Source organism: Mustela erminea, chromosome 16, assembly GCF_009829155.1.
Source record: "Mustela erminea isolate mMusErm1 chromosome 16, mMusErm1.Pri, whole genome shotgun sequence".
Taxonomy (NCBI): Eukaryota; Metazoa; Chordata; class Mammalia; order Carnivora; family Mustelidae; genus Mustela; species Mustela erminea.
The window spans coordinates 18,622,307-18,642,919 of NC_045629.1; the positions used below are offsets into that span (position 1 = coordinate 18,622,307).

The 20,613-nt window shown below is 37.8% G+C and overlaps 2 protein-coding genes across 2 annotated transcripts in view; both read left to right on the forward strand.

The window, feature by feature from the left end:
* The window catches only part of SGK3 (serum/glucocorticoid regulated kinase family member 3), a 145,477-nt gene that overhangs the window by 21,451 nt on the left and 103,413 nt on the right, over positions 1 to 20,613 (forward strand). The gene's annotated exons all lie outside the window — the stretch shown is intronic.
* LOC116574792 (60S ribosomal protein L37) lies at positions 5,379 to 5,733 on the forward strand. Its single transcript, XM_032315607.1, has one exon. The coding sequence runs from the start codon at positions 5,403 to 5,405 to the stop codon at positions 5,694 to 5,696; it is 294 nt and encodes a 97-aa protein (XP_032171498.1). The 5' UTR covers positions 5,379 to 5,402; the 3' UTR covers positions 5,697 to 5,733.

A 20,613-nucleotide genomic window follows, 5' to 3' on the forward strand; every position in this document is an offset into this window, starting at 1 on the left:
AATAAATAAATCTTAAAAAAAAAAAAAAAAGAATGGGCATTCTGGACTTTAGTTCAAATAGTGGATCAGCCACCTCTGAGTTTTTCACCTGTAGAGAAGTCATAGTAATAGGACATATCTCATAGGTTTGCTATTAAGTGTAAAATAAATAATACTTGTGAAGCACTTACCACAATGCTTGTGCTATAGTAGTACTCAATAAATGTCAGTAATTAATAATACACTAGTCTTCCTCTATCTTTAGGTCATAAGTTCTAGGACCTTCAGTGGATCCCTGAAACCAAGGATAATACCAAATCCTATATATATTAAGTTTTTTCCTATGCCTATATATATATGATGAAGCTTAATTTATAAATCAGGCACCGTAAGAGATTAACAATAATTAATAATAAAATAGAACAATTACAACAATATCCCGCAATAAAAGTTACATGAATGTGCTTTTTCTTTCTCTCTGAAAATATCTTATTATACTGTATTTTACATTCTTCTTGTAATGATGTGAGATGATCAAATGCCAATGTGATGAGATGAAGTGAGGTGAATGACATAGGCATTGTGACAGAGTGTTAGGCTAATATTGACCTGATGACACATTTAAGTACTATCTGCTTCCAGACTATAGTTGACAATGGGTTACTAAACCCACAGAAAGCAAAACCATGGATAAGGGGGGGCTACTGTATTTTTAATGGATAAAATTTTATGACTTTAATTTTATTTCTCTTTTGTTAATTACTTCAAAGGAAGACATATACCACAACTTTCCCTTCATAAGTCCTAAGAAGCTTTAGGAAAGAGAGAGAGAGGGGCGCCTGGGTGGCTCAGTGGGTTGGGCTGCTGCCTTCGGCTCCGGTCATGATTTCCGGGTCCTGGGATCAAGCCCCGCATCGGGCTCTCTGCTCTGCAGGGAGCCTGCTTCCCTCTCTCTCTCTCTCTCTCTGCCTGCCTCTCTGCCTACTTGTGATCTCTGTCTGTCAAATAAATAAATAAAATCTTTAAAAAAAAAAAAAAAAGGAAAGGAAAGAGAGAGAGATCTGGAGAATGGCAAAGAAATGATTCTTCAGAGATTATTCCTGACCTAAGCTTAAAGATGATAAGCCTATTCCCCCCGTTGTGTCCCCAAGAGTCTGACTTTCCTCCAGTTGCCCTTTTTGGACTACACAAGCTCTCTGTGAATGATTGGAGCTACTCCTCTGGTTTACATGCGTCTTTTGCATATGATTTCCAAATCATGACTCCTACATGACCTTTATCCTTTGCCATTCAAACTGATATGTCCTCGCCTACTACCAGATAACTAGTGTCACATAGTGCTACTGTACAGGTAGTTCAAACTCAACATACATAAACAAAATATGTCTTCTCTACCCTCCTCCTGATGCTTCATCCCCACTTTCCACTAATTTTGTCTTCTTTTAATTACCCCTATTCAATTTATGGTATCCCCATCAACCTGAGAAGCATTTTATACTTCTTTGTCTCCCTTATTGTCTACATTCTGTCATTTACAAAGTCCTCCTGGTTTTACCTCCTACATATTTCTCGTTTTTCTCGTCAGTTCTATGTCAGCTATAGCCTCTTGAGGCCTTCATCATCTCTTGCCTCTTTCTCTAGGTTTCTTTAACCCCATCTTGATCTTGCCCCATCTTCATTCATTCTCTGTAATTCTTTGATTTAAAGTGAAGAAATGACCATTGTCATTCCTACACACAAACACCTTCTTCATTTCCTATATTATCAAGTCCAAGGTCCTTCCTTAGCTTGTCTTATCTGTCTCATTGTGATCTTCTGATCTTTACTTATTGACTAGTTCTTTCAGGTTCATGCTCTCAACTCCAGTAGTAATTACTTCCACACATACTGTGTGTCCAGCTTGGAATACTGGTCCAGACTGGAATACTGGTCACGAACTTGTCCACTTACCAGTTCTCAGCTCAAGAGCCACCTTCTTTAGGACATCTTCCCTAACTTTCATTTTCCTTGCTATACTGTCTCCTGAAACATAACCACTTGCCTCTCCTCTGTGCTTCCACTGTAACCTCTGGATACTTTTATCCTAACAGATTGTTGTATTGGAATTATCTCTTGTAGCCCATCAGGAAGTGTTGAGCTCCCTCCGACACCTTTAAAAGAGTGCTTTTTTCCAGAGGTGGAAGTCACAGTTGTTATTAAAATTACTTACCAGGGTGCCCGAGTGGCTCAGTTGATTAAGCAACTGCCTTCTGCTCAGGTCATGATCCCAGGGTGCTGGGATCAAACCCCACATCGGGCTCCATGCTCAGCAGAGAGCCTGCTTCTTCCTCTCCCTCTGTCTCGCAGCTTGTGCTCTCACTCTCTCTCTATCAGATTAATAAATAAAATAAAATCTAAAAAATAATAAAATAAAATAGAATTACTTATCAATACAGGAGCACTAATAGTAGAAGAAAAAAAATAAGTAATATGACTTGGTTCTATGAAAATAACATTAAATTCAGTCATTTTATGTAGACACTTTCCCAATTATACTTAAGCACCATAGGCTCCCCTTACTACACCAGAATGCTGATATTAATGTGGCTCAGCTCTCAACAATTTGTATCCATTTCATTAAAGGTCAGGTTATAGTATATGAAGTTATTTGATTTAATATAGTACAGCTCCTAGAACATAGTAGAATCTCAAAAAATGTTTGTTGAGTTGATGAATACTAAACTCAGTCTATGCAGACTGGGTCTTTGTGGTTAATTGCTCATGTTAGTCTGGCCATCTGCTCATACTTTAAAAAACAGGCTAAAATGATGGAGGGAAAAAAATTCCCCCATTCTATCTTGCATACCAGAAGAGATTAATCTTTTTAAAGCCCTATTTTAATTGCATGCCTGTCTTTCTTTACAATAGCTCTTTATTAGTTCAAGTCCGAACTCCTCACCCTGTCTTACCCATTCAACCTAATTTTGGGCACCAACTTCTACAGAATCATTCTGTACAGTTAGAGCCACTTACTTGCTAGGCAGGAAATACAGATTGGTAGTTCTTACTTGAACCAGATTTTGACTTTTCAATCTTGGGGCATCAGGGTAGAGACTTTCAAATTATATGTCAGTACCCTAAAAAAACCTTAGTGTTCATTAAATATTTATTGAGTGCTCCCTATGGGCTAGGCACTGGAGCAGTGCATGGGGTATTCATTATAATCTAACTCAGCATAACCTCAGCCCTCATGGAGATTCCAGTCTAATTGTGAAGGCAAATAATTATAATTCAGGGCAAAATGTGCTACCACAGGGGAAGTGCTCCTGGAGGCTAAGTTCACAGCAGGAGCATCTAACGCAGCTAGGAGATCAGAGATGGCTTCTTAGGCTCGGTGACATCTAACTTGGCAGCAGTCAATGGGTTGTGCATTACAGGTTCAAGGAACAGCAAGTACAGAAGTTTAGTGGAAAGAGAGGCTGGTATGCTCAAGAAAATGAGAGAAGTTTATTAAGGGTAGATCTTAGGTACAAGGAGCCATCTGTATTAGTGTAGTAGATCTGAAAGAAAAGAAAGGGTATTTCTTTATCCTATCAGAGACTTACTTCCTCTTTTCCTCAGGGTCTAAATTATTCAAATAAATTCATTCTTTTCTTTCATGGAAGTTTTAAGAACAGAAAAAATCACAATGAATAAAATAAGCTTCTGTTGTTTCACTGCTCAGTTTCTATTCACATATTATGTTGCTTTTAATTTAAGTAATTTATGCATACAAAATTAATAAGTCTCACTGGGGTGGTATAGACATTATTGTAGTTTGCTAACACCCCAACCCCCTTGGAGCATTTCCTTGGATCTACTCATTGGATTTCCATTGCTATCAGAATTACATTAGACTCCTCAGCAGACTTGTCAAGCCTTTCACCATTAGTCTTCAACCTACCTCTATCTCTCGATTTTCTACTTGTCTCTTTCATTTAGACTTACCTTCTTCCCTGCCCTAACTTTAGCACACCCTGTGTTTTCCTGCATTTGAGCCTTTACTTACCTTCTCTTCACAAGGAATAGCTAGCTGCCTTCCCTTTCATTGCCTGTCAGATTATGATCCATTCTTGAAAACTCAGTTCAAATTCTTTTTCTATCAAGTCCCTGATTTTTTTGCTTTCTTTCTTGCCACCTCCAATTCTCCAGAAGTGTTTTCTTTTCTCTTTTCAGTAAAACGTACCATAGTGTTTTTTTTTTTAAAATGTGGGTTGCAAACCATTAGTGACTTGTGAAGTCAGTTTAGTGGATTGTGATCAGCATTTAAAAACCTAGAATAATGGGATGCCTGGGTGTGTCAGTCAGTTAAGCATCCAACTCTTGATTTCCCCTCAGGTCATGATCTCAAGGCCTCAGATTGAGTCCTGTGTCAGACCTGCTCAGGATTCTCTCTCTCCCTCTCCCTTTGCCTCTCCCCTTCCCTGCATGGGCAGATGCGCTCGCTCTCTCTCTCTCTCAAAAATAAATAAATAAATAATAAAAAAATTTATAAAAACCTGGAATAAAATAGAAAATATCAGAATATGTATCAACAGGAGTACAGGTTTCCCCCACTATCCAAGAATAGGCTCCTATGAAACGTTTTGTAAGACAAAATGATGTAAAGCAAAGAAGCAATTACCATTAATTTACATGGAAACAATTTTAAATGTTCCCAGATCCAAAAAATAACTTCTTAGGCTTTTCTGATACCTTAGGATACATCTTGCTAATGGATGTCCAGAATAAATTGTAGATGAAGCAGAGATGCTCAGACAGTTCAAAGCTGGTGCAGCTTGACGCCGAGATGCTGAGCCTAGTTCTGGGCAAAGAACTTGGTGATGTCACTCTGGCTGCTTGGGGTGTGCACTTTCTCCATAAACACCCACTGCAGAACAAATGCTGAATGCCATTTTTGTGTTTCACCTTTTTGGTAAAAGCAAAAATTCTCTTCAGATTTCTTTCCATTAGCAAAAACAGAAACTGAAGTAGGTTTTTCATAAAATCGATGTGGTGTAATACAGACTTTCAAAAAGTAGGGGATACCTGCTATTGTTCAATGGTAATTTTGTTGCAGGGGTGTGTGTGTGTGTGTGTGTGTGTGTGTGTGTGTGGGTGGCACCACGCTGGCTTATCATGTAAGAAATATTTCATGGAGCACCTGGGTGGCTCAGATGGTTAAACGTCCAACTCCTGATTTCAGCTCATGTCCTGCTCTTGGGGGGGTCTTAAGATCCAGCCCTGCGCTGGGCTCTGCACTTAGTGCCAAGTCTACTTGAGATCCTCTGCCTCTCTGTCTTCTTCTCCTGCTTGCTTTCTCTCAATCTTTCTTTCTCTCTCTCAAACTCTCTTTCTCAAATAAATAAATACAATAAATCTTTAAAAAAGAAATATTTCTCTTTGGGGCCTGCCGCGGAAACAAGATGACGAAGGGGACGTCATCGTTTGGAAAGCGTCGCAATAAGACGCACACGTTGTGCCGCCGCTGTGGCTCGAAGGCCTACCACCTTCAGAAGTCCACGTGTGGCAAGTGCGGCTACCCTGCCAAGCGCAAGAGAAAGTATAACTGGAGTGCCAAGGCTAAAAGACGGAACACCACTGGGACCGGTCGCATGAGGCACCTAAAAATTGTATACCGCAGATTCAGGCATGGATTCCGTGAAGGAACAACACCTAAGCCCAAGAGGGCAGCTGTTGCGGCATCCAGTTCATCTTAAGGATTTCAACAATTAGTCAGAATAAACATCATGGTTTAAAAAAAAAAAAAAAAAAAAGAAATATTTCTTATTATATACTTGGTAAAATAATTTGTTTTGAAAAACAGTGGTTCACATTATATCTATGGATTAGTTCCCCAATTAGAATATATATTAATATTGCTTCTTGCCCTTTTGGCTAAGATCAAGTGTAGAATATATATTACTTTAGGACAAGTACTTATCACCTGGGCTCTAAATATTCCACTCTCTCCAATTTATATGGTATCTGGGATGTTTTGTTCATTATTAGTGTTGATTTTCTTTGAGCTTGTCTCTAATTCTTCCTAAATCCTCGAACAGCCCTGCCGTAAGATTGCTCTTACAGTTTAGTCAGACAGATTGGAATCTCCCAGTTCCCTCTCCCTTCTTTGGAAAACTTCCTTCAGGATTCCTCTGTTCTCCAGTTCCAGTCTGGGTTGCTGCTGGATTGTCATTCTGTGCCTTCTCTTTGCCTCTTACCTGGGCTGGATCCCTGGATGCTGCTTTTGTGGCTGATTCCATTATTTTGATAGAGTACACAGTCCCATATCTTAATGAGCTATTGTACCTTCACATTTGAATGATAAATTGGCTGTCTGTAGAACTCTTGTTGAAAACTGTTTTCCCTCAGACTTTTAAAAGCATTGCTCTGTTGTCTTCTAGTTTCCACTGTTGCAGTTAAGACCCATGCCATTCTTATTCCTGAACTTCTGCATGTGACTTCTTTTTTCCTCTCTGGAGCTCTTAAGATCTTTTATATGTTCTATTCTAAAATATTACAGTGATCTGGCTCGTGAGGGGGTCCTCTCTTCAGCCATTGTGCTAGGTACTCAGTGAACATTCTCAAGGTAGAATTTATGTTCTTCATGTTTTGGAAGAAGTCTTTGATAATTTCATTCTCACTGTTTTCTCTTTGTAGATCTTGGTTTAGTTCTGTGTTTGATCTTTTGTATTGGTCCTCTGATTTTCTTACCTGTTTTTCCTGTTGTCCATCTCTTGCTATTTTTGTCCTACTTTCTGCAAGTGTCCCTCAACTTTAACTTCCAACTTATTTATTTGTTTGTTTGTTTCTTTAAGATTTTATTTATTTGACAGATTTGACAGTGAGAGAGGGAACACAAGCAGAGGGATTGGGGGAGTGAGAACAAGGCTTCCCGCTGAGCAGGGAGCCCCATGCGAGGCTTGATCCCAGGACACTGGGATCATAACCTGAGCCAAGGGCAGACACTTAACTACTGAGCCACCCAGGCACCCCATCTTCCAATTTTTTTATTGAAATTTTTGTTTTAGCATCATTGTTACTTTCTGAGAGCTCTTTCTTATTCATCTTATTCATCATTAAATTTTAAAAAATTTAAATTTAAAAAAATAATTAAAAAAATTATTTTATTGGGAAAAAATCTTGTTCTTGTTCCATGCATATAGTATTTTTTATGTCTCTGAAGGTATTTTTTTGTGTGTGTAGGTTAAAACCTTTTGTCTATTCCTGGTATTCTATTTCTTATTTTTTATTTGTTCTAGTTTGTTTCATTTTTTTTCCTCTTTTACTTTGGTCCTTTATATTAGAAGTTTTTCTTAAGTCCCTGATGATCATTTAAGAGTAAAGCACTAAAAATTTATTGAAAACAGAATAAAAGTTCTACAAATCTGAGTGGAACTTGTTAAAGGTGAGCCAGCTTGTTTGCTGTGGACCATCACAGGTTTCATCGTCAGCAGCTGCATTCTCGAGGACTATTCAGTATTTTCAGACAAGAAGCCTCTCATCTCTTTCCTTTTGCACCAAAATCCTGAGCCTTTTCTCGGAATCTGCGGAATAGGTCAGCTCCCTCTTGCCTGGTGTCCCATCTATCTGCAGGCCCTTAGGTTTCACCTTCCGCCACTCTGTGCATTTTCCTTTTCTTCATATAGTATGGAGTTTATTGTCTTTTGTGTATTTTCTGTTGTTTGTGGTGACTTCTGAGAGAAAGGGATGAAATATCTATATACCAGCATATTAAAATGAGAAATCCTTTCCTGAGCTTTTTAATTCATGAATTTCTCCATGTATGTCATTTAAAAAAAAGGGCATATGCTAATATTTCTCCTATACAGGTAAGTGGAGACCCAATTAATGTTAATGTATTTATGTAGATGAAATCCTTGTGTAAGTATTAAATGACTTGCTGTTTTCCAGAGAGCATAGAGAGAACGCTATGTAGATTTTAAATTACCTTTTGTGAAACAATGAATCTTGGAACACTGAACAAATAAAATAAGTTTTTTAAAAAATTACCTTTTGTGGTTTCTCATTTCAAAAAACAGAGGTTCTTTCCTTTTACTTTTAGATTTTGGCAACCCTGTGTTTGTTGTCTTCTCATGGCCAATTCAAATATCCAGAGTCTGACATCAGGAGACGATTCATAATATGAAGCATGCTGAATGTGGCTTTGTGAAAGTTGTTAGTTCTCATGATATTGAGGTGTGAAGTTTACTTTTAAAATAGACTGTTTTATTCCCTAACCTCATTTTAATGTTCTTTTTCATTTTGAGCATCTGACCATGATTTTTCTATCCCCGTGACTTCAGTAAAATTTCTTACAGAGCAATTGCTTACAAATAAAAGACTGTCTTTAAGTAGTTTAAACAGCCATAGAGTTTTTTGAGTAACTGTTTTAGAAGGGCCAGGTCTAGAGGAGTAGGAGAGCTGGAAGGAACTGAGATGTTGCCATATTGTGGAAGAATGGTAGTACACATTATTTTAAAATTCTTCAACATGTATGCAGTCTTAGTATCAAGCTAAAAGGCCTCTTTTAGACTTTGAGCCACTTAGCAATTTAGTGGTTTTTTTTTTTTTTTAAATCTGTTTGATTTGCTAAGTCTTTTTCAAAAATCAGTGCTTCGGCATAGCATGGCAGGTAGAGAGCAAGTGTTGGTCAGGCGCTGGTTTGAATTCCAGCACTGCTGAGCTAATTACTTAAAGTCTCATTTTCCACTTCTATAGAATAGAATTAAGAAGGTACCCTTACTGGGGCACCTGGGTGGCTCAGTGGGTTAAAGGTCTACTCTTGATTACAGGTCCTGGGATTGAGCCCTGAGTTGGGCTTCCTGCCCAGCAGGATGCCTGCTTCTCTCTCTCTCTCTCTGCCTACCATCCCCCATCCCTTATGTGTACTCGCACACACACTCTCTCTCTCAAATAGATAAATAAAAACTTTTTTAAAAAGGTGTCTTTATGGGGATAACATGAGAGAATGCATATGGAGTCCTCAGTACAGGGCCTGGCTCCATTAATAATAGTTAGTTCCTTCTATTGAGGTATGTAAAGCATCTAGCTCAGTGCCTTTTCCTCCTACTTTCCTCCTACTTACTCAGAATGTTCTGCTGAATCAAAACTACCAGTAGGAAGTTATATAATTCAGATCCTTTTGTCTAATTCTTAGAAGTTTTAATTTGGAGATAGTTTGAGTAAATTTTAAAAAATACTGCCACTAATATAGTATCTATTTATGATTTATGCTCAGAGTTTTCTAAGAGTTAATCCTGTCTGTGCTGAATTAGCAGCCTATGAAAACAATAGTGCATTACAGGAGGGAACTCCAAATTTTTGAAATAACTTTTCTTTGCCAAGCTACTCAGGCTTTGGGTATTACCTAGGGGAATTTGTGAATATGTCAAGCCTTGATAGATTCTTCCTTTTTATGTTAATGTACTATAAATATGCTGGGCTCATCTTGCCTGTGGGACATGTTTGGTCTGGGCTGTTCCTTGTATCACCAGTATCACCATCCTCCTGGACCTGACTGGTGCTAGGGACCCCCAGGACAAGTTCAGTTCTGCCCTGACTTGCATTTCCCTCTAACGCTGCTGATTTTGAGATCAATAAACTGTCTACTCTGACAAGTAGAAGGAGCAGGCTCATCAATTTTAATTTTGAAAATTGCCTACATGATATTGTCATCAATTTGTCTGGGTTACCTTTGCAAAGATGGTGGACTCATCAATTTGAAGCCCATTATGTCAGAGATGGCCATTAGGGATTTCTAATTTTGCTATTAAATTGTTTCCAGGAAACTCTACCTAGATATTGTAGTTATATGAATGCTTATGTGAGAGAATGATAAAGAAAATATAGAGTAAGGGATGGATCTATTTTGTATCATTCAGAGAATTATTCTGTAATACAGTTTCTGAAATTAACTACTGTTGGTGAACAGCTAACAAAATGGACAAAATTTAATTTGATTCATCTGACAAAAAAATTATCAATTTATTAATGGGCTGTATCTTGCATTTGGAAGACTAAATTCTAAATTTTGAAGGTGAATATTATGTAGCCTTACAGATATATTTTTATTAAACTAGAAGTCTCCATTTACACTTTTTTATTTAAAAAGTAGAAGATCTGGAGTACCTAGGAGGCTCAGTTGTTAAGTGTCTGCTTTGGGCTCAGGTCATGATCCCAGGATCATGGGATCAAGCTGCGCATCAGGCTCCCAGCTCAGCAGGGAGCCTGCTTCTCCCTCTCCTACTCCCCCTGCTTGTGTTCCCTCTCTTGCTGTCTCTCTTTCTGTCAAATAAAGAAAATCTTAAAAAAATAAATAAATAATTTTTTTTTTAAAGTAGAAGTTTTAACATCCCAGGGATATAGTGGACCTAGATATGAATTGTTTTAGATATTTTTTGTAAGCCAGTCAGTCTTTTAAAAACATATTATTAAATATATATGAAAGAATATTCACGGCAGATGTGGAAAATATAAAGAGTAACACTAAAACAAATACCATGTAGCTACCTCTCAGTTTAGAAAATAGAAAAGTAATAATACATCAGGTTCCCCATGTGCCCTTCCCCAATTCAGTTCACTTCCCTCTATCCACCAATTAACTATGGCCAAACTTTGTATTTATTAGTCTCTTGACTTATTATAAAATGATTTTTTCAACATTTTTATTTATCTCTAAGCAGTACCTTACTAAATGTTTTGTTTTTGAAACTTATATAAATGGAGTGATTTCTCCTGATACCTTTACTGGTAGTGTTGGTGGCAGTCATCCATACCGATGTGTACAGATGTGGTTCATTGATTTTCACTTTTGTTAACATTCCGTTGTGTGATTGTCCAACAATTTAGTTATCTATTCTTCTCTTGATGGGCATTTGGGTCATTGCTAGTTTTTTGACTAGTACAAACATTTATTTCTTATACATGTCCCTTGTTGCACATGAGTAAAAGTGGAATTGCTAAACAAATTGCTTATTTCCTGAACTTCATGAAAAATGCAATTTGCTTTTCTTTGAATTTCAGGCAGATTTGAGATTGAAAGAATGTATTGCAAATCAGTGGTTTGAAAATTTAGTATCAATTTTAGCAATTTTTCTAGGAAAAATAGTTCAAATTATTTAAAGATAGTTGATTTATTCAGAAAAGTCAGGAAACGAGGAATTCTAGATTATTTAAATATGTTTATACATGGATATAGGTCTACAGATATGAGATAAAGATATAGTCAATTTCAGGAATCAGAGTATAATCTTAATAATAATAACAGCTAACTTTTATTAAGTATGTATGAACCAGGATGACTGTCCTGGTACGTGCCAATTGAATAATTGAATATAAGCCACTGCTGCCTGGAAATAGTTTTATGTGTGTAAATCTCTGAATATGGGCAGTGAAAAAATTGCGTTCAGATTTCTTGATTTAGAGAGAAAAAAAGGAATTTTATATTCATTCAGTCTGCTTTAGTCACTGCATCTTCTACTGTCTGGAAGTAAAATGGACTGTAAGATGCTGAATTAATTTTTCACTGTGATATTTGTATTTTTACAAATTCATGATGAGTCAATAATGGCTGTGGATTATTGCCAACTTTACAACTAGTGTTTATTGCTAGTGCTTTCCTTTGTACATATCTGGAATTTATGTGCATTGCTGATATAATGCCCTCTCTTCTGAGAAACCCTTGTTTTACAACTATCTAAAATTTGCTGACTTTTAAGATTTCCTCCCTTCTTCTGTATTTAAGATATGTGTTTTTGCCCCTGCCTGGGCCAGGTACCTATTTGTCTAAGTGCTGGAGATGGGACAAGAAGCTAGATCTAGTCCTGCCCCCAAAGAGCTTAGAATATATCTGAACAGGTAATTCCGGGGCAATTTGCTTTGATAAGAATTGGCTCATAGAGAGTCTTGAGAACAGGGGAGAGAATGCCTTCACTATTAAGATATTTTTTAAAAAACCCTGTTCTTTGATTTAAAATAAATGTACAATAAATTTAAGTTCTTATTTACTTACTTACTCATTTTATAGGTAATTTTAATATATCTACTTTCAAAGCTTTAAAGAAAAGTTACTTATTATAATTCTTCCTAACAGAATACTGTTCTGTTTTCTTATTTGGATTTCATGAAAAAGAAGAACTACTTTTTTTGTTGCTACAAATATTTTTTTAATTCCATGAGTCATGACTTGTGGAAACTTCTTATTCAGAAAACATAGTAGTCATTGATTGCATCTTGTGATCATTTTAATGAAATCATAAGTATGGCATGACATTTAGAACTATGTCAACAACACATGGGATGGTACCTTGAATCCACAGATACTCAAGTACTTAATAAATTTGGATATTTTAGTACTGGATTGCTTCACTAAAAGAAAAAGTAGTACATCACAGGAATAATCTTTGGTTACTAAATATCATTTTTGAAAGGTCACTCTAAGAAGGACTATAAAGTGTCCAGTAGATATGGTTATGAGGAGAGCACTGTGCTATGTGTCAAAGCAGTTTGGGGAGGTGAGGGGTGGAAAGTGGTGACATTGTGTTGAAGAGTGAAGAGAAGAGAAGACAGCAGGTGTGGACTCTGTTCATTTAATACATGAATTTGTAATAGAGTGACTAACTACTGCAGGGTTTCCTTGGACTCAGGACTTCAGCATAGTCCCAGGCAAAAGGGATCATTTGGTTATTCTATATGCTAGGTTCGGTGCTAGGTTCTGAGGTTGTAAAAAATAGATGTGCAAAGGGAGAATAATTATATAACATGATAATTTAGCTTATAAATTTAAGGAGCCATGTGAACACAAAAGGGAATACTCCCCAGTTTGCACAAGGTGGTCAAAAAGAGAGAAGATGAATCCAGAGAAAGAGTAGGAGTTACCCCAACAAAAAAACAGGGGGACAGAACATTTCAGGTAGAGAAAGCGTGCAGCATTTGGTTTTTAGAGAAACACAAGTCGTTTTTTCCTGAAAGAGAAAGGCAAGTTACTAAAAGGGAAGGGAGCCCAAGTTCTTATACCACAGGGTCTGGGTATGTGGGGGATGTTAAGGGGGATAAAGTCTGGTGGCCTCTATATCTTCAGTGAGACTAGGGCACTGTTGAGGGAGAGGAAAAAGAAAGGAGGTGGGAAGTTAAAGGAGAATGGGAATCACAAGTTTCTGAGATAATCAAATGTGATTATATTAGAATCTAAGAATTACAAAGTGCTAGAAGAAATAGCTAATACTTAGATATTAGATACATAGGTATCTTAAGAATATTATCACCACAAGAGATAGATACTATTATCTCCATTTTACAGATGAGGAAACTGAGCCACAGAGAAGTTAACACTTGCTCAATGTTATGCAGTTCCTAAAAGGGAGAAGCCAGGACACTGTAGGTCCTGTGAAACCCTTCACTCCTTATCTCTGCATTCAACACATTTCTACATGTCATTTCACCTGACACTCACACTTATCTCTTGTGGTATTTTTATCTCCAGGTGAGGGGACAGTAACCAAGGTAGAATCTTGTCCAAAGTCACTTGGGTAGTCAAGACATATGGTTAGGCAATGTGTGGGAAAGAACAACTAAAGACATTATAAATTGCTTGCACTTGGGGCGCCTGGGTGGCTCAGTGGATTAAAGCCTCTGCCTTCTCTCAGGTCATGATCCCTGGGATCGAGCCCCGCATTGGGCTCTCTGCTCAGCAAGGAGCCTGCTTCCTCCTCTCTGTCTGCCTGCTTCTCTGCCTACTTGTGATCTCTGTCAAATAAATAAATAAAATCTTTTTTAAAAATTTGCTTGCACTTTCCCCCACATTACATACTTTCCCAACTTCAAAATAAATGAATGTGATCCTACTCTCTCCATACCCCAGAAATAGTCTAGTCATTCATTTGTATTTTGGTTTTTTGAATTCAAATGCACTTCCCCCAGAAGTCACAGATGACACTTCTTAATTCCTAACCAGGTTGCAAGATTTTTCATATTGGCTCTAGATTTTAAATGCCCTTATGAACCCCTGAACTCTGGTTGCCCTCTAAGTCCCGAGTTTTGGGGAAGTGGTAGTGACTGTTTGAATATTTGTTTAGCAACGTGCTGTTGTGGTGGGAGAGAAGTCTTCAGAAACCCAGAAGTGGGACTTCAGAGCTTTAGAAGAATTGGTTGTTAAAGGTGGTTGATCCTTCCAGCAAGGGCAGACAAGGGCCCCAACAGCAAGGGAAAGAATTGGACAGTATATTTTGGATATTCACAGATTGGGGGATTTCTGTTTAAATTGTGACCAGCTTTGACTTTGATAATTTCTGCATTTACAGATGAGGAGAGATAAGGTAAAGTTAAGGAACATTGCCCCATTTTTATGTTACTAGTTAATGATTGAGCCAGAACTAGAGTTAAATCTCTATCCCCTTAACCTATTGCCCCAGTGGGATTAAAAGCCAGTGAGACTTTACCACCACCAATGCACTAATTTGTTGGTACATCTCTTGCCAGGCTGCTTCAGTACTCCAAATGCTTTCAGGCAGGCTCATAGATCTGATGTTTTCATCAAAATGCTCTAATGTGAGAAAGACAATTATCATATGGTTTCACTCATATGTGGAATATAAGAAATAGTGCAGAGGATCATGGGGAAGGGAGGAAAAACTGGATAGAAAGCAATCAAAGAGGGAGACAAACCATGAGAGACTGTTGACTCTGAGAAACAAGCTGAGGGTTGCGGAAGGGGTGGTGGTTTTGGGGATGGGACAACTTGGTGATGGGCATTAAGGAGGGCATGTGATGTGATGAGCACTGGGTGTTACACGCAAGTGATAAATTATTGAACACTACATCTGAAACTAATGATGTACCTATGTTGGCTAATTGAATTTAAATTAAAAAAAAAAAGCAACAACTCTGTAATGTTGTGACACCACACAGCATTCCCTCACTCATTCATCGAGTGGCCCTAGTATGTCAGGCATTATCCTAAACCCTGCCAACCCAGTGGTGAATGTGACAGTCACAGACTCTGCTCCCATGGTACTTAAGGAGAGACAGTCATAAAATATTCACACCAATTGTTTAATTACATTTGTGTGATAAATTGTGTATAGGATAAGTATTGGATACTATGTGAATGTAACAAGGGCCCTAACCTAAATCCAGGGGGAAGGAATGCTTCCCTGAGGAAGTACTATTCAAGCTGATACCTAAAAGGCAGGTAATAGTTAGCTAAGTCTCATGGACTGAATTGTGTTTCCCTCCAAATTCATATGTTGAAATCCTGACCCCTACTACCTCAGAATGTGACTGCATTTGAAGAAAGTCTTTAAAGAGGTAACTAAGGGGTGCCTGGGTGGTTCAGTGGGTTAAGCCGCTGCCTTCGGCTCAGGTCATGATCTCGGGGTCCTGGGATCGAGTCCCGCATCGGGCTCTCTGCTCAGCAGGGAGCCTGCTTCTCTCTCTCTCTCTCTTTCTCTCTCTGCCTGCCTCTCCATCTACTTGTGATCTCTCTCTGTCAAATAAATAAAAATCTTTTTAAATAAATAAATAAATAAAGAGGTAATTAAGGTTAAGTAGAGCATTAGGGTGGGCCCTAACCTGATATGACTAGTGTCCTTCTAAGAAGAAATGAAGACACAGATATACACAGAGGGAGGACCAAGTGAAGATGCAGGGAGAAGATGGCCATCTACAAGCAATGAGAGAGGCCTCAGAAGAAACCAGCTCAATAGACGCCTTGATCTTGGACTTCTAGCTTCTAGAATTGTGAGAAAATAACTTTCTGTTGTTTGAGCTGTCCAATCTGTGTTACTTTGGTATGGCAACCCTAGCTGACTAATATATCAAGTGAAAAGTAGAGGTATGAGTGTTCCTGGTAAAGTGAGTCTACAGACTCAGAAGAAGGTTGTAGTTGATTAGTTTGGTATTTAAAGGGACTCTTTCCATCTATTTGGAGGAATAAGAGAATAAGAATAGTATGTTACCCACATTTACAAAACCAAAAATCTTTTGAAGTATGGGTTACCAAAAACTAACAGAGATTCCTGAAATTGAGTCATTTATCCAGTCTTTTAAAAGATAATAATAATCTGGATATGTAAAATATGATTATGTATATATTTATTTATGTATTTTTAAAAGAGTGGCTTTTTTTTTTTTAAGATAGAGAGAGAGAGGGAGAGAGAGAGAGTGCACATGCATGCGAGCAGGTGGGGAGGGTCAGAAGGAGAAGGAGAGAGAGAAACTTAAGAAGGCTCCATGCAGAGCACAGAGTCAGACTCGGGGCCCCATCTGACAACCCTGAGATCATGACCGGAGCTGAAATCAAGAATGGGATGCTTAACTGAGCCACCCAGGCGCCCCTGTTTATGTATTTATTAATGACCAGGTCTTCCGACATTATCATGTGTAGAGCTGCTTCTAAAGTGCATTTTTTTTAAGGGGTTCTTTTGCCTGGGAGGGTCTGTCTCTGCCTTCTTACCCCTGAAAATCCAATGCATAGTTAAAAATAACTGAAATCTTATATACATGATACCTTTGATTGCTCAGGCCCCGATTTGTCTGTCCTTTTTTACTAATTATATATACTAGTAGTTCTCAAACGTTTTGGTCTTAGAATCCCTTGCACTCTTAAAAATTATCGAGGACACCAAAGAGTCTGGATTTATGTGGATTGTCAATATTTACTATATAAAAAGTTAAAACTGAGAAATTTTTTTAATTTTTTTAATTTATTTAAAAAAAATTTTTTTTTAAGATTTTTTATTTATTTGAGAGAGAGACAGTGAGAGAGATCATGAGCGAGGAGAAGGTCAGAGAGAGAAGCAGACTCCCCGTGGAGATGGGAGCCCGATGTGGGACTCAATCCCGGGACTCCAGGATCATGACCTGAGCCAAAGGCAGTTGTCTAACCAACTGAGCCACCCAGGCGTCCCAAAACTGAGAAATTTTAAAAAATATTTAAATTAAGAATATTTAGCTATTATATGTTAGCATAAAACATTTTTATGTCAAGTGTTTCCCAAAACTAAAAAAAAAAAATAGTGAGATTAACACTGGTTTACATATTTTAAATCTCTTCAATTATATCTGGCTTACCAAGAGACAACTGGATCCTTATACCAGCTTCCGCATTCAAACAGTTACAATATATTGTTTTGATTGAAGTATGCAAAAATAAATAAATAAATAAATAAATAAAACACAGACCTCACATAGATATATAGTGGGAAAAAGCAGGGTATTTTAAAAGAACTTCCAGAAATCTGTGAAGATTCTTCTTTGATACTATACCAAGACTTGGCACGTGGCTGTTTTTTGAACATAAGCTATGTGGCTTTAAAAAATAAAAATTCTCTCACAGTTCTGGAATCTAGAAGTCTGAAATCAGGGAGTCAGAAAGTCCACATTCTCTCCAAAGACTCTAGAGGACATTTGTTCCTTACCTCCTATAGCTTCTGGTGGTTGTCTGCTTTCATTGTCATGTGGCTTTCTCCTCCATGTGTCTCTGTGCTTCTTCTCTTCCATCTCTTATAAGGACACTTGTCATTGGATTTAAGGCTCACCTGGAAAATACACAAATGATTTTATCTTGTCATCCATTTGTGGGACTCCCATTCAACCCCTTATGGTCATCTTACATTTTGAATGGACCTTTGGTGCCTGCATGTTTTTATAACTCTGTCTTTGGGAAAATATTGGTTCACTAATTTATGCAGATTTTCCAAATGTTGACTCATTTCATTTAACAATATTTTTTAAAATCTCTTTTATTAATATCCCTAACTGAGTGCATCAGAAAAATCTTTCAGTGGAAGGAAGCAGGCAAGCTCATGGGGGAAGACACAACTTTTCCAAAACTCTTAATTTCACTTTAAAGGTTGAATTTTATCACTGCCAACAAATACACTGAGTTGTTTTCCTCAGTGTGACAGGCTTACTTTGTTCATTTTCAAGAAAATGTCTGCCAAATACTGAAGTTTGGCAAATATTGTCATTTGTCAATCATCCTTTTCAGTAAAAATGGTGTTCTCTGTAAAGCAGCTAGTTCAGCTTTTAACTCGAACAATCACACAAGGAAGGACTTTCCCTCCAGACAATCCTTAGACTTTGGTGATACAGCAGAAGTGCCTTATGCATACTCACCATTTTGTCACACAGTATATTATAAATTAATGGACTCAAAGGTCAAGATATATTAAAATGTTTTGGGGCACCTGGGTGGCTCAGATGGTTAGGCATCTGCCTTTGGCTCAGGTCATGATCCCAGGGACCTGGGATCAAACCCCGCATCGGGCTCCCTGCTCAGTAGGAAGCCTGCTTCTCCCTCTCTCTCTCCCCACTGTTCCCCCTGCTTGTGCTCTCTTGCTCTCTCTGTCAAATAAATAAATAAAATCTTTTTAAAAAAATTTAATAAAGTTTTTACTGTTGGGGCGCCTGGGTTGCTCAGTGGGTTAAGCCACTGCCTTTGGCTCGGGTCACCATCTCAGGGGCCTGGGATTGAGCCCCACATTGGGCTCTCCGCTTAGCGGGGAGCCTGCTTCCCCCTGCCTCTCTGCCTACTTGTGGTCTCTCTCTCTCTGTCAAATAAATAAATAAAATCTTTTTAAAATGCTTTAAAAAAATTTTTTTTTACTATTTTTTTAAGGATATCCTCAAGTGAACTTGGCTTTTTTCTCTTTTTAAACTCCAAGTGAGTAATGGTGAAGAAAACCATGAGGAGGATAGCCATGAATCTGCCTTCCTTCATGCCAGGACATATAATAATACCTAGCAGTTCTAGGTATTATTACTTTTGCACCATCAGTGCAAATCAGTGAAAAAGGCAAATAACATCTTAGTGTTACTGTGAATATAGTTTGATCTCGCAGATTCCCTGGAATGGTCATAGGGCCTTCCAGGGGTCCATGGACTATGAAGACTGCTGATGTACATTTTAGAACTAAATCACCGTAGACTGATAAAATTTTTAATATACCTGTATTTCTTATTACTAAGACTCTTTCCTTAGAAATGAAATGTATGCATGTACCTAAAAATGAAAAAAAAAACAATACAGGAACACTTATAATAAAAAACAACACTCTCTTACCTCAGCCAGTCCCCTGTAGCAAACTCTGTTTTAAGGAAAGATACCTTTTTATTATAGAAAATTTCAGACCTCTACAGAAAGAGTCTGAATGGTGGAATGAGCCTTCATAAATATGTTGCCCAGTTTCAACAATTATCTATTTATACTAAATCTTATTCAGCTAATCACACCCTCTTCCCGTCTCCACAAATTTGAGGCAAATCTGAGATATCAGGTCATTTCATCCTTAAATATTTCTATATTTTTAAAAGATTTATTTATTTATCTATTATTTTGAGAGAGCGAGAGAGAGTATGCCAGCATGGGTAAGGGCAGAGGGAGAGAGAAAATCTCAGGCAGACTCCATGCTAATAGCAGAGCCCAACAGCGGGCTTTATCCCAGGACCATGACCCAGGTCAGATCATGACCTGAGCTGAAACCAAGAGTCAGATGCTCAACCGACTGAACCACACACACACCCACTTAAATATTTCAGTATTACCTCTAAGATATAGACACTTTTCAGAAACATAACATTATATCTTTAAGAAACCACAATGATTTCTTAATGTTATTAGATATCTAGTCATCCCCAATTGCCTTATAAGTTTTTCAGTTTGTTTAATCCAATCAAGATCCAAATAATATCCATATATTACAATTGGTAGTTGATACATCTTTTAAGTCTTTTAATCTAAGTGTTTCCTGCCTTTCTTTTTAACCTTAAGACTTATACAATTAAGAAACGGTCATTTGTCCTGTAGAATTTACCACTAAATTTTGCTGATTTCATCCCTGAAATGTCATTTATCATGTATCTCTGACCCATGTTTTTCCTATACATTGGAAGTTAGGATTAGAAACTTTTTGAGATTTGGGTTCAAATTTTTTGCCAAGAGTTCTTCATAAGTGGTGGTGTGTTTTTTCTTTTGGGAGACAAAATGTCTGGTTGGCTGTCCTATTTTAAGGGAGCAGTCATTGACGATCATTGCCTAGACGCATTAATTCCTTAGAGGTTGCAAAATGGTCACATTCTAATTCCATTCTACTTTATTCATTCTTCTATAAAAGGCAACGTCCCTTCATCAACAATTTGGTTACCTCAAGGTGTAATTTATATGGGAAAAGCAGTATAAAGTCTTTTTTTTTTTAAGAGTTTATTTATTTATTTGACAAAGAGACAAATCACAAATAGGCAGAGAGGCAGGTAGAGAGAGAGGGAAGCAGGCTCCCTGCTGAGCAGAGAGCCAGATGCAGGGCTCCATCCCAGGACCCTGGGATCATGACCTGAGCTGAAGACAGAGGCTTTAACACACTGAGCCACCCAGACGCCCCAAGCAGTATAAAGTCTTGATTCCTATCATTTATATGCCATTTATGTACCAGTTTAAAAAATAAAAAGATTTAGTTCCTTAGTATCACTCATAGATAATCCATGAGGTTTGTTTTGTATTTTTTAATGATTTATTTATTTATTTGAGAGAGTGCACGAGTGGGGGGAGGGACAAAAGAAGAGGTAGAGTGATTCCTCCGGCAGACTCCCCACTGAGCAGGGAGCCTGATACAGGACTCAATCCCAGGATCCTGAGATTAT

What these genes read in the sequence shown, in the direction of transcription:
- LOC116574792 (XM_032315607.1), top strand. Translation starts at nt 5,403, where the DNA reads ATGACGAAGGGGACGTCATCGTTTGGAAAGCGTCGCAATAAGACGCAC.